This window comes from Bombus flavifrons, chromosome 12, assembly GCF_040668555.2.
Source record: "Bombus flavifrons isolate JBK064 chromosome 12, iyBomFlav1_principal, whole genome shotgun sequence".
In the NCBI taxonomy this organism is placed as follows: Eukaryota; Metazoa; Arthropoda; class Insecta; order Hymenoptera; family Apidae; genus Bombus; species Bombus flavifrons.
Window position 1 is genome coordinate 12,694,182 of NC_138453.1, and position 13,793 is coordinate 12,707,974.

Genomic DNA, 13,793 nt, shown 5'->3' on the forward strand with positions numbered 1-13,793 from the left:
GAGGCACACCTCCGCGATTAATCGCGCGCGCACAAAACACGCGTCAATATATCGTACATACACAGTGTCTACGTTTGTATCTATAATAAGTTACTTGTACTGTTACGCTCTTAACACGTAGTAATTAACCGGCCCAATTTAGCGACCGGCAACCGTAAAGAAATTACTATAAGTAAGCACGTGCTTGTTTCCTTGCTTTCTACTCGTATCGTCATTTTCACCACCGCCATTCGTTCGAAACGATTCCTCCACGCGTCCGATAGGCCGCCGTCTGGAACGGCCCTTCCCTTTTATCGTTTATTCTCGTTTCTCAATCGCCCCGCCGCGCATACTTCTCTCCTTACTTTCTTCCTTACGTAAGTCGAACAACGAATGACAATCTCTCGGCGGACATCGGATTATGTTAATGATAAACTGGATTTGCATTCACGCGAATTGATGTCACCACGCTATGAATGGTGGCCGCTGCGCATTGATATAGCCTGCTCGGCTCGAATAAAACTCGCCAGTCTCGTTAAGCGCGATTCCTGCTAGCTAACAGGCAGACCGACTACGCGCTCAAAGTAGATCACGTTCGTCGACGAGAATGGGAAAAGTCTGTTCCCTGTTTGCTCGTTCCTTTGATCTTCGCTCTCTATATACCGTATCGAGAATAAACGAAAAATAAATGTTTCTAACGAGTAATCCTACGTAATTAGATGGTTTATCTCTCGATCTTGCAACGAAAAGGATGGATTAATAAAATCGAGAAATTTACGAAAAGCCAAGTTGTTCGATGTTGTAAATTTCGCTTATTTTGCAATATGGTTCCGTGATGATAAAATCATACGGAGGAGTTTCTCGTTGCGGCAACACGCAGATGGTATATTCATTAGACTTAATGAAGCATCTTAATTAATCTGGAACACCTTATATAAGCGTAGACGCAGTTGCGTTACGTCTTCCTGGTCTCGCGCTCACTTAGAACGCGACTCCTTTTCCATTATCTACGATAACCGAAAAACTGTGTACGCTTTTCGTTCGAATCTATTCGATTTCAGTTGCGCGTAGCTGATTTGAAAATCGTTTGAAAATTAAAATCGTCCGTAAGTTTGCAAAGAAACGAATACGAGTTAAAAACGAGTTCTCGATTATGTACTCTACGCGATTGTTTAAGACCTTGAAAGCGGTTTAAAATAAAACATAGAAAGCGGCAGACACTGAAAATAAACCGTCACAGAGAAAAATATTCGCGTAGCTGGTTCTATCGAACTTTAAGCAGGTTGGGGTTAGGTATACTATATGAAAATGATATTAAACTGTCCCTCCCAAGTTGCTTATATGTTATAACAAATTTCTACTTTTTCAATTCTTTTCGAGATCGATGCGTCACAAACGTAACATTAAATGTCAAAGTAAATATTAGAATTAGAAAAGACCGGCGAAGCGATGGTTCCAAGGGTCTCGATGTCTAACTTCGAACGATCGTATCCTATCTTCTTATCGTTAGTGATACACACACACACACACACACACACACACACACACACACACACACACACACACACGCGCACACACACACACACACAGAGTTCATTTCCTTAAACATCACTTAGTACGAAGAAGTATCGAATTTTCGCGACAGACTTTTGTAATTGTGCGCAAATACTCCAATAGCATCGGCCTTCCAAACATAACGACCTTGATGCAATTGCAGCTGCTTACAGGCAAGAGAAATTTTCAACCCATTGCCTTGTATAAGAAATTTTTCAACATTTTATATATCGCGATAAATAAAGTATATTTGTACAAATACGTGAAAGTATCGGTTTCAAAGTTACGACTCAGTATCGGAACAAAAGTTCCATGTCTTGGAAAGTGACGAGCTTTCCTCGATCGATCGAAGAAAAGAAATTGTTAAAGTGGCACGTTAACCTAATTAATGTTTCATATAGGCGGTTGTAATTGCTATTTATTATCGAGACATATGGTTACAATACGACGCCGTACTCGTCAAGATACCTTCTTGAAAGCGTTGCGATGTATGCGTCACGGATATCAATCAATTCGAAATAGGTATATAATTATACGAACGTCTTCTGATCACGATACGACTCGACGAGTATAAGAGTTTATATGAAAGATACGTTTTATTACTGAGATTGTGCGCGATTATCTTGAACATTTTTCAAACTGGGTTCGATTACACGACATCTCTCGTAATTCTCTCTCTCTCTCTCTCTGTCTCTCTCTCCCTGATCTCAACGCACAATTTACAACGATTTACAATTATGTTAATTAAAGAGCACAACTCATTGAACGTCGATCGACATTAACGCAAAAATTGGTTTGATATGCGTATAGACCGTTATCGATGTGTCTAGGATTCGACGCACGTAGTGGGAAACGCGTGACGTTGACTCGTGATTAGAAGCTAGAAGTCGATGACGACTATACTTGCATAAATTTGATTCCACGTTGGCTATCTGTCCCTTGCTACCGTGTCATTAACACGGAGGATAGGATAGAGTAGCGAAATTTACATAATGCTATCGTCCCACGTTGCGTTCGACTAGGAGTTGCGCGAATAAGAAACACGTATACGCAATGTAGCGAATAAAAGAGAAAAGTTAGGCAAGTTGTGGCCCTTTCTGCGAACGACACAGATAATAAAATCGCAGCATCAAGTGAGAATAACGTTATACCCGCTAGTACCTACGTATTATGTACGTACCGTGTACCGAAAATGAAGAGAACTTTATTGTCATCCGCGTTGGTATTGTCCTACGATAGAATAGTTGAAATTCCAATGAGGTGAATTTAACCGCCATCGTTACTTCGCTCGGAGGTCGCTCAACTGCGACGCGATGCAAACTATGCACTTGCACGTACAGCACGGAATTAATTTACGACTGCACGTTTTGATTTATAACTATTCGACCGGTTGTTAAGACGATTTTTTCGGTATATTCGAAACGTGTCTCTAACGACTATCTTAAGTTCATCGATTTACCGAGTTGCTTATCGAGAAACGCACGCCTTGGTGCACGTAACGCCAAGGTCAGTAAACTGCAACGCTATGCAAACCGTGCATTCGCGTGTCGACGACGACGGAATTAATGCGCCAACTCTGTCGAAACTTGTCCACTTTCCAGCGATACTAACTAAATACGTAATACTGTATTTTCCCAAATGTATTCTTGCGTTCTATGTGTACGAGCTCTAGTTTGAGTTTGTTCGCGTAACACGCCATCAATTGTCACAACGCACTGCCGCTCAAAAAAGACAGATTATATTTTGAAAAAAAAAAATGAATTCAAAGAAAATGACAAAGTGACGCGAACAAATGCGATTCAAACGGATAATGGTAAAAGGACGAATAGTTAGGTAATGAACGGTCGAACAAAGATCTTAATAAATGCGCTTTCTAAGCCCACCTCGTTTAATTACAGCCTATCTCACGTGTCTCGGGTATTTTACGCACGTACACCCAAATTATATCGTTAAACGTTTATGTTAGATTTAACTGCTGATTGTTCAAGGTGTCTTCACTCGCAAGATAGCTACCGCGGCATTCTGAGATTGCAATTTAAATTTTCGTTCCGGAGAATGGAGAACGAGTTCCAGTGGTCGCCGGTGTTTCACAGAAAATCAGTATTCTACTTTTTCTCAACTCTTCCGTCAAATAGATGGAATTATTGCCACTAGAAATCAACGAAAAGCTCAAGCCGCAGTTCGCGTAAAGTTTATCCTTTGAAAGATAATTGCCAAAGATCGCATCGTTCCAACTACCTATTGCTATTATCTCCAAAATGTGTTTTATTATGAATTTGCGATCGGCACGTTGATCGTGTCGTTTGAACGATTATTCTAAACGACAAATTAATATTTTAGTAATATTTTAGTAAACGACGATGTTAGTCATTTTCCTTTGAAATAGATCGCTAACGAGACTAGAGTAATTGTAGGCGCGGAAGGCGTACGGACGAACGATTCTCGATGAAAGGTGGACGATGGTGTGTGTCGAGCTGTAATTCCGCTTCGGCTGGAAATAAAAAGCGCCAAAGCGTTCGTTGATCTTTATCGCGACTAATCGCAAACCAACCTCAGGCTTTGTTCGTAAACGCTGTTCCAGTATCTACTAGGTTGCCCGTTAATTTGACGAAACTCGCTCTATACAAATTTGCGTACGTATTCAAGTATGTACGTGTCATCGTTAAGTCCAATATCCACGCAGCCTGTTTTTAAAAACTTCATTTGCAATTCCTTCCTATTACGTATCGGCACGATTAGATCGCGAAGGTTCTCAACAATGAACTTCCTGCCGGTACTTCTTCCTTGTATTTCTTTTTGTTTGCATCATCGCAGGATTACAACAATTTTCCACGCAATTTCGACGATCTAAACGCCTTAAACGAGCGCCTTGTGATTCACTATTCCAACAACCTTGACACTTATCGTGAGCAGCCAAACACCGTTCTCCATTACGAAAACGGGGCTTACGTGTCTTACGTATCTTTCGTACTAAAGATAGGAGAACAATATCGATACGACATACAACGATATCGATCGTTTAGTACCGTGGTTTCGTAACGTGTACCCCTCGATAGACAATCAGATTCTCCATACATCAGATTTTCTTTTCTTTGCAGTGTTTCCGAGAATAAAAAAAAAAAGTCTCTTACCGATGTCCGGGTAAAATAAAGTCCTCGATTTAAAGTTAATTCATCGAATATAGGAAACTGTGAAAAAGTGAAAAAGCATTGCCATCTATCGTTTCGTCTCGTTGCTCGATACACGGTCTACGTGGAAATAAAAGCGTTTTGCGAAAAATAAAGCGAACAAGATTCGAAGCGTACCGCTTTGCCATTTACGAGCACTGGTTCTGACAATGAGCCAACAACGTGCTGCCGGATTTCTCACGACATTCGGCGTTGTAATTTCTCTCTCCATTGTCTCTACCTAACTACATCGAGTCGTGACGCGTAAAGAGTGCGACTCTTATCGGTGGTGTTTGGTAGCGCGAAAAAAGAGAAAGAAAAAGAAAGAGAAAAAGTGGAACGTAACGGTGTTGATTAAAAAATTGTTGTATCTTCACCTCGAGACGATATCTTGTTTATGGTCCGTCTGGAAAAGACGTGGACACGCTCAAACTTGCCGAAATCGAATCGGCACGCTTCTAACGGCGGATCCTAGCGATAGTTGGTCGAAAATCGGTGACGACAACGTGCTCTTATTTCAGTTTACACATACCACGCACTCGCACAGTCCGCAGAGTCCATTAGTTACTTATCCATTAGTTAGTTACTCGACGGTGAATTTTTTGCTCGCGCGGCTACGAGTGGTGCGCGAGTTGATCGCAAGTGGCAAACAGTTGTGGTGTATTTCGGTCCGAATATATGGCTGTCGTCATTTCGTTATCACATACGAGTAACCATGAATGTTACACACAGCTGTGACGATCTATAAAACATTCGTGAAAATCGACGCTCCGAACGCAAATACGTGGTAATGAACGGAGCGTGCGGATAATTCTGAACCGATCAAGCATACGTCGAGCGTACAGGCTATCTGGACGACGTTCGTTTACGCATAATGCATAGTCGTTTAGATGCATGTACGTATACAAGTACGCCTATGGCAGACAAAGAGTTGAAATCGTCAAATGTTTGAGAAATACGAAAGAAACTAGAAAAGAACGTAATGAAAATGCACGTATAAATCCTTAACGATCCGTGTCGAGTCGACATTATGACGCGAATGTTGACTCGGCGATCACGGAATGTCGTTTGCTGGAAAATTTGCAACCGCACGGTCCAGGGTTTTTACGCGAACGAGTACACGCTCGTATCGAAGGAATAACGTTCGATCGAAGATTATTTTCACGGCGCGGCGAACGACGTCGATTCGAAATTACTTTTAGGGAAAAGTTGAGAGCGTGGTAGTCCCTTGGCAGCTGTGGGAATTGTACTTTCACCTTTTCAGCCTCGCTGACGAAATGAATTTCACACGGGTAAAGGACTAAAGACGGGTGTGTAAGAAAATCACGCAATACGTTATGCTTTCTGTCAACCGTATCCTATTGCGGCAAGCACTTGTCAAACAACAATCACGCGCGTCACCGTCTTTTTATGCGTATATCGATGTCGAGTTATCGTCTTTCGCGTAATTACAACAGATAACGTTCTGAATCCAACAACGATGCGTATAATCGAGCAACGAAGCGAATAATATCAACGTTATTACATATTCGCTTTCTTATCGTTCGGACGCGCGTTTTTCTGCAAATTATTTTGCTCAACCGAAACGAACGAATGCCATCCGAATCCGAGATTTCTTTCGCTTTCTCTTTCATAAAGATATCATCCGCGAGAAACGAAACTTATTCGATATAGACTAAATTCGTAATTCGTCGGCTTTTCATCGTTCATTATACGCGTTGTACGTTCGTGTGTAAGTACAAATTCTACGCTAAACAGTTCTCGTCCAGTAGTCTTCTCCGAGTCGACAAGGTAACGAATATACGAAACAACTTATATTGATACATACGTACGTTCTTGCTGCTTCGAATTTGTCTCTAAGAATACGCATTGTTACGAGATGTAAACGCTATCGATCTAATACTATCGCAAGGTCAAAGAATAGCGCACTGCCTTTCGTATATCTACACACATACACGATATATACCGAAAATTCAGTTGGATCGGTAATCTGACGAACGTGGTAGCTGATGCATGCGCATCGTGCATCGAACTCGATCGCGAGAAGATGCAAAGAATCCAAATCTCAGATCGATAATAGTTTTGTAATAATCACAGTCGCTAATTGGTCGCCGTTGAATAAATATCCGTGTTTCTTTCGAACGTAACGGCGATTCGGCTGATCTACGGAGAACGCGTGACGAACACGCGGGAAAAGAAAAAGAAGAGAAAGAAGAGAAAGAAGGGAAAGAAGGGAAAGAAGGGAAGAAAGAAAGAAACGTAGAAGGAATAACGAGACAAAAGCGAAGGAAAGAAAAGAAAAGAAAAGAAACGGAAAGGAGCAAAAAGAAAAAGAAAAAAGATGCATTGCATTACCTGTGTGCGAAACGATCGTGCGGTATGCACGATCGGACGGAGTGGACCTCTTCCACGGGAAGACAGGAACGTTAGTCAGCAGCGTAAATAACGACACGATAGCCGGGGCTGAGGCTGGTGGGGTCGGACAGAGGCAGAAACAAGCTTGCGGATATTTCCTTAGGTATTTGCATACAATCCGGCTCGAGGCGAATTCACGGCGTTCAGGAATCCGTGGAAAGCCCTGCCGCCGTTGCTCTTCTCCCCTTTCCCCTTTCTTTTCGTTTTTCTACCACCTACCAAACGATCGACGCGTTCTTCGTTTGTCGTTTTCCGTTTTGAATTTTCTGGGCGTCGTCGATGCTTCCTAGCGATGCCGTCGCCCTTGTCCTTTACACGGATTCGCGAAACGCCAAATCCCAACGGTCCAGCGATTTCTTCGACTCGAAACCGCGATTCGTACGAAACTCTCACGGAAACGCACCACGAAGGGACCACGGAGACGCGATAACGAAGCGATCGCGAAGCAGCGCCGGGCGAAAGGAACCGCACGCTCAACAACCCAGCCAAGCACTGTTGAGGCCAACAGGTGAGCCGTGCCAACAGTTTACGGCCAGTGACGTATCACCCGCGTGTTCTATTCAGGGCAACAGGTGTGAGCCGACGCAGTGACGTACCATTGCGACAGAAAACGATTCACCGGTTTCCAAATATACTTTGCTCTCGATTTACTTTATTTTCTTCCTTTTTTTCTCGCGTAAATTAACGCCGCGTTTAACTCCGTTTTTCCCGATACGTCTATCGCACGCTCCACGCTACGAGTATCTTCCTCTTTCGTTTCCATCTCTTCTCTTTTTTTTTTTTTTTTTTCTTGTCACACGAATACAAGCAAAATTTGTTTAAAGTAATTTTATTTTATGTCAAGATCAAGTAGATCGGTTTCACGTAATACGTCTTTTTCGAATAACGCTCTCAAGTTCAATAAGAGATAATTAAGTAATACGACGTAATAGTATTTTTCTTCTAGAATTTCGTTCTCGTTTCAATTAAATTTTAAATAATAAATGTAGGAGCCGGTGTGCGCGTTCCGATTAATTATAAATTCTCCTCCCGTAACGCTGTCCATGGCTCGTTCGAATTATTAAATTCATTGCATTCTTGTCGTGTGTTACTTCGTATTCGATCAACACCTGCAACGTTCAAACGGCAAACCTATTCTTCTTTCATCGCGTTACCATTGAAACGATGCCTCGTTGGTAACGAACGATCGAAAGATCGGCTTTCGCTTGCAACGTTCGAGAAAAATGAAATCGACAGCGACGAAATAAAGTAAAAACGCGAAGAAACGTTGTTACTTGCCCTTAAGGGTATGACGAACGTTGTGTAATCATCTCTACTTATCGTTTAACGTACATGATAGATTATTCGTTATTTTATTCGAGAGCGAAAAATATCCGAAATATACGTTTCACCACTTCCTAAAGCTGTCCTCCGTCCAATGGCCAGATACGATAACAGAGACAGGCACGTAATTAGTTATGCGTACAGATCGACCGAAATAGATCCGCGGGCGTGGGAGAAATAGAATAGGATCGAGCAGAATCGTCGAAACGAATCGTATCGTATCGAACGTGGGTTACGTATCTACTCGTTAACTTACTTACAGACACCCGAACCGCTTCCTTTCGCGTTTGCAGACTTTCTTTCGTGCGCCGGGTAAAAGTGTATCCTTTGTTGGGCTACTCGATGGATATTGTGCGTGGCCAGTTAGTTTTGCAACTCTTATTCAAATGTTCGACAGACCGCTTTGCATTCCGAAAGTACTTATCTTCCTTTCTCCGTGCGTTTATCCGTTACGAGGATCCACCGAATCCGTCCACTTCCACAACGATTTTATTCCTCTGGATTCGATTCCACTGGATTCGAGTTCCAGCAGCGATTCGTCTACTATTAAAACATAGAACGATCGAATTATAATGCACGATGAATTTTGTCGACGATCACCATCTTTGGTGTGACGCTAATCGGTCCGCAAAGATGACTTCATATTTTGCGTCATTTTTAGACGCTATATAATTTTGTAAAACAAAGAAGGGAAACGATCGGTTCGTAGCAGTGTCGTACGTTTGGCGAATTAAACCAAAAAAGAAAAGAATCGATATGCGTATGAATATAATAAAGTTGTTAACATATATAAATATAATAAATAAAATAAAGTATTTTAACTGAAATTACGCTACCGCGAAATAAACGAGGCATCTATGAGAAATAATTATCCACTTACGTCGCATGTGCCCGCTTCGTATACGTACACGTATACGTATTGATTTTCGTTCGTTTTATCAAGAGAAAATCTCTTCTATAAATATAATAATAGTATCGATGTTTATCGAATCAACGACCATATCGATCGCAAAAGTATAAATTTTGATGTATTTAACAAGCGTATTTGACGACAATCTATTTCACCGTACGTGTATATGAAACATTATTTCTGTTGCCGTAATTTGTCAAGTTTTAATTCCAATCACTGTCAACGTTGCACCACGAACGAATCTCGTTGCACACTCTTATTCTGCACCGAGTCGATAACACGTCGCACATGGTAACACGAATGTGGTAAGCGAGAATATTACCACAGTCGATATAAATGTCTTCTGTAAACGTATGTACGTACTAATACCGATTACCAATGACCAAAACGATTTTGATCATCGATCCTGATAACGATCATTCCGGTTAACTCGTAATCAAAGTTATTTTTAGCCACCGTTCGATTCCGATACGGTACCTTTTTTAAATTTTCGATACTCTTGCAATAATTTCCGTAAAACATCTAAAAATGAAATAGATACGGAATATACTATGCGAGACTGTTCTACTTTTTTATGTAGATTACGATTTCGAAAGAACATTCGCAGGACTTTTAGCTTTATCCGATATTATTTCTCTCGATATTATAATTTGCGAATAAAGTAACGTTACGAATGAGCGTGGCGTAAGCTGCGGTGTCCGAGTGGTTAAGGAGTTGGACTCGAAATCCAATGGGTTTTTCCCGCATAGGTTCGAATCCTATCCGCAGCGGTGTTTTCTTTTTTTCCGTCATTTCTTTTACCTAGCGTAACGCATAATTATTTGTAAAAAAAGCAGCCATTGTTGAAATTTATGTGTACGTAACAGCGTGGAACCGTTTACACGTATACGAGAATATTAATTTCACGACGAAAGCACGTGGTCTTTGTATTTCGTACTTTGTATTTTCTTCCTTTAACTTAACTCTCGTATTTCATAGTCGATAGTTAACGAGCTATTTTAGGCGGTAGTTGTTACCGACTGATCCTAGACATTTTAATAACGTAAGTACGTATGTAACGGGAAAGGATAAACAAACTCTTATCAATACTTGTTCGTTTATTTTATTAAGTTAGCGAATGGTAAATTTTAATCGAGATTAAACGCAATAAGACGGTGAATCACACGTAGTCAATGTCATTTTGTTATCTTAATTTGAAACATAAAACAACATTCTTGCTCTTCTTCGTTCCAGATTTTCCATTTAAGATCGTACGTTCGCTGAAGTAAAAATAAATTCTAATTAACACACAATCGACACGATCGTATAATTTAGTAGCAGTACTGTACGCACGATGAGGCATGCATAATACCTAAACTGAAACTACTTTCATAGATACGTTCGCGCCTTAAGTACAAGAAAATAACACGTTGTCGAAAGTAATAAATACACAGGACGATTCATAGAGAAGTTTGACGATTTTAAAAAGCGTATCTAATTGAAACGTAATCGATAGACAGTACGTTACCAAAGGAGCTACGTATATCGTTTTACAGATACATATGTACACGTAGTTTCGTCTACTTACGACAGGATATTTCTTTAAAATTGGTACTTCCACGTGGTACGTATTCTTTTGTCCCGCTTCGATCGGACAAGAAGTCGATAAACAGGCATCGGGACTCATTCCCAAAAATGGAATATCCATTACCTGACTTGCCCAAAAAATTCGACCTTGTATTTTTTCCGACGAGAAAGCTGGGAAATAGAAAACGAAGAGTCGTTCATTTTCACAAGGTATTTCGAACTAAATTCTTGAAATCCGTTGATTTACAACGTTAAATTCGGTAAAGACGGAACCGTGTTACTGCCATGTCGTATTTCGTTTGTCGCGTTACATTATTTTTGTCCCTGAGTCGTAAACAAGAATAGTAGTACCAATACTTACAAGGTGTATAGTGGAATGTCATATTCCCAACGACTCCTCTTTTTAATTTACATGGTTTTCCTTCTGCACTTTCTTTACAAGGATCTATGTATACTTCGTGAATAGTGCAATTCGACTGAGTATCGGCTATAAAAAGAAAAGCATAAATTCTCGACGTTAATCGACTGACAAACTTTTACTACGTAGAATGTGAGAAATCGAGTCCAAGCTCCAAGTTCTCATCAGTGATGTTTCTGTAACGTTTATAAATATATACTTTGCTGATTATCGCATCTCTTCCTGCTACGAACGCGATATAGCGACAAGCTTATTATTATATATATGCACATATATATTCATATTTGCGATACGGTTGTTTATAAAACTGTGACGAAATAGTCAAACGCGATATGCCGTTGAATCAACTTTTTAATCAACTACATTTATCTCGATGTACTATGTACCATTTGTAAATCTAACATCTTCTATTCGGTGGATAGAGGGCAAAATGCGGCACGTAGAAGTTGCAAAGAATCACTATGAAACTACTCGCGTTTTTACGACCTTTGAGTAAATACAAGAATTTAAAGATTTTTAATACATAAATGATTATTTGCGATTACGATTTCAAACGAATATATCGCATACAAGGAATTACGTAAACGGGCAAAATAAATAGGTAATAAAGGCAAAAGCCGTGTCGTGTTCTCCTTTTTTACCGGGCAACGATTCTTACATGTTTCAAACGTTTGAACGTTTTCTTTTTTTTTTTCTTTCTTTTTCCAACATTTTACGATTATCGACTTCACAGCATTATTTATACTACTTGGTTGTACCTTTAGTTTCTTATAAAACTTAATATCGATTTGTTATTTTTAAAACGCAAACTTTTCTCAACTACGTATACCATATAGCGCGATAGCCGCGCTAAAATAAAAAAGTCAACAATAATTTATAGTTAATTAACAAATGACAAAATTCGCTCGTTAGACTCGCTACACCGTTTCGCGTTTTAAAAACTTGTAGTTTTTCGAATCGAATAAATTGAAATTTCGAAAATTTCGCTATTTCGCAGGAAACGCGATTCGAATGCCGATCCGTAGAATCGAACGAGCCATACTCACGATCAGGATAAGGACACTGCCGCCACGGCACGAGTTCCGCATAGACCATGGACAAGGCCACGAACAAGAAGAGGGAAACGAGTAGCGCACTGTTTCGGTTCATCCTCGATGGACGGTCGTTGCGATGTGAAGCGAACGAAAGACGACGATTCTGCTCTATCAACAGAACGTGTACGACTGTCGAGGGGAGTAGGGAAGGTTCAAGAGTGGGGCCATAGGTCAATTGAAATTGTATCTCAAGTAGCTTACACACGGTGAGACTCGTCTCGCTGCGTCTAGCGAGAAACCATTATACGTACGTATCCCTGATACAAATGCGATCGCGCGCAAGGAAGAAAGAGCGTACCCTTTGATCAGGCGGATAAGCGAGAGAAAAGTATCAGCTGGTAAATTTCTATACAGCAAGTATCGTTCCAGGCGAAGAATCGACTACGTTAACTAGATTTCCGATTGAAATGGTAAGAGTCGAAGCTAGTAACGATACGTAAATGATGGTTAAGTAGCGGACGAGGCAATATCGGGATGGACGAGTAGTAGGCAACACGATACCCGAGATCATTTGGCGTGAGATCTGATCTTGGATCGTGCGGCGAGGCGAGTCTCGCGGTGTGTAAAATGCTTTAGCAACGAGAAAGTAGCGAGTACACGCTTGTATCGTCTGCTGTCCAAGCAACCGCACGTTGTTATCACGCTATACTGTTGTTCCGTTGATTCAGCGACTATCGCGTTTCCGTAATCGTCAAACCCAGTTCTCATAATCGATCGCCGACTAAATATTTATCTTCGCTTTCTCTTCCATTTTCTTCCATTTATTTCCTTTGCTGTAGCATATAAATTTGCGTATTAGTAGATTATTAGATTTAATTTATTTAATTTAAGTAAGTAAATACGCGAATAGTACGAATATCCGTTTGCTTACACGGTAGTGAAAACTTTGTAACAAGACAAACCTTTCTATTTTCGTAGAAATATTAATGCAAGTTTTTCGCCAGCGTTCCTTTCAAAGTTTCTTTAACATACTTTTCCTAATTGGCAACCGCTTCGTATTATTCGCATATAAGAGCAAACTCTCGTTAAGGGCATTTCTATATCGATATCGAAGAGAAGAGAATCGTTATCTTGCTCGACGAAGCGGTTCGAGGTATCTTAGTCGAAATTCCCGACTTTCCATATTCCTGGTGCTTGATCCCTTTCCAACCTCCACTCCATTATGCAGTCGATCGCGCCACTTTTTACATGCTTCGAACATCAGAAAGTAGCATTCTCGACGAGTATAAGTACGCGCCGTATATAATACAATATATATATTATAATACAAGCCTATATAATACAAGACACGTTTGAACCATCAGAGCCGGAAATAAGAGTTCGACGATCGTTCGAGTGGCGTCGCTATGCGGATCGAGCATAAAGGC

At 40.6% G+C, this 13,793-nt stretch overlaps 2 protein-coding genes and 1 non-coding gene across 3 annotated transcripts in view; 1 reads left to right on the forward strand and 2 right to left on the reverse strand.

Annotated features, from left to right (window-relative positions):
- The window catches only part of LOC138185425 (echinoderm microtubule-associated protein-like 2), a 31,809-nt gene extending 24,194 nt beyond the window's left edge, over positions 1-7,615 (reverse strand). Inside the window, exon 1 of the mRNA XM_069124365.1 lies at positions 7,056-7,615. The gene's annotated coding sequence lies outside the window, so the exon portion shown is untranslated. The remainder of the gene's footprint in view (positions 1-7,055) is intronic.
- Positions 7,616-10,036: 2,421 nt separating this feature from the next.
- Positions 10,037-10,118, forward strand: TRNAS-CGA (transfer RNA serine (anticodon CGA)). Its single transcript has one exon. It is a non-coding gene; the product is annotated as a tRNA-Ser (tRNA).
- A 309-nt stretch (positions 10,119-10,427) lies between these two features.
- Positions 10,428-12,528, reverse strand: LOC138185502 (MD-2-related lipid-recognition protein). The gene is made up of 4 exons (XM_069124481.1): positions 12,379-12,528; positions 11,276-11,401; positions 10,916-11,085; positions 10,428-10,607 (listed from the first exon to the last, which is right to left on the reverse strand). Exons 1-4 carry the CDS (start codon positions 12,479-12,481, stop codon positions 10,524-10,526), a joined length of 483 nt encoding a protein of 160 aa, XP_068980582.1. The 5' UTR covers positions 12,482-12,528; the 3' UTR covers positions 10,428-10,523.
- Positions 12,529-13,793: the final 1,265 nt, after the last annotated feature.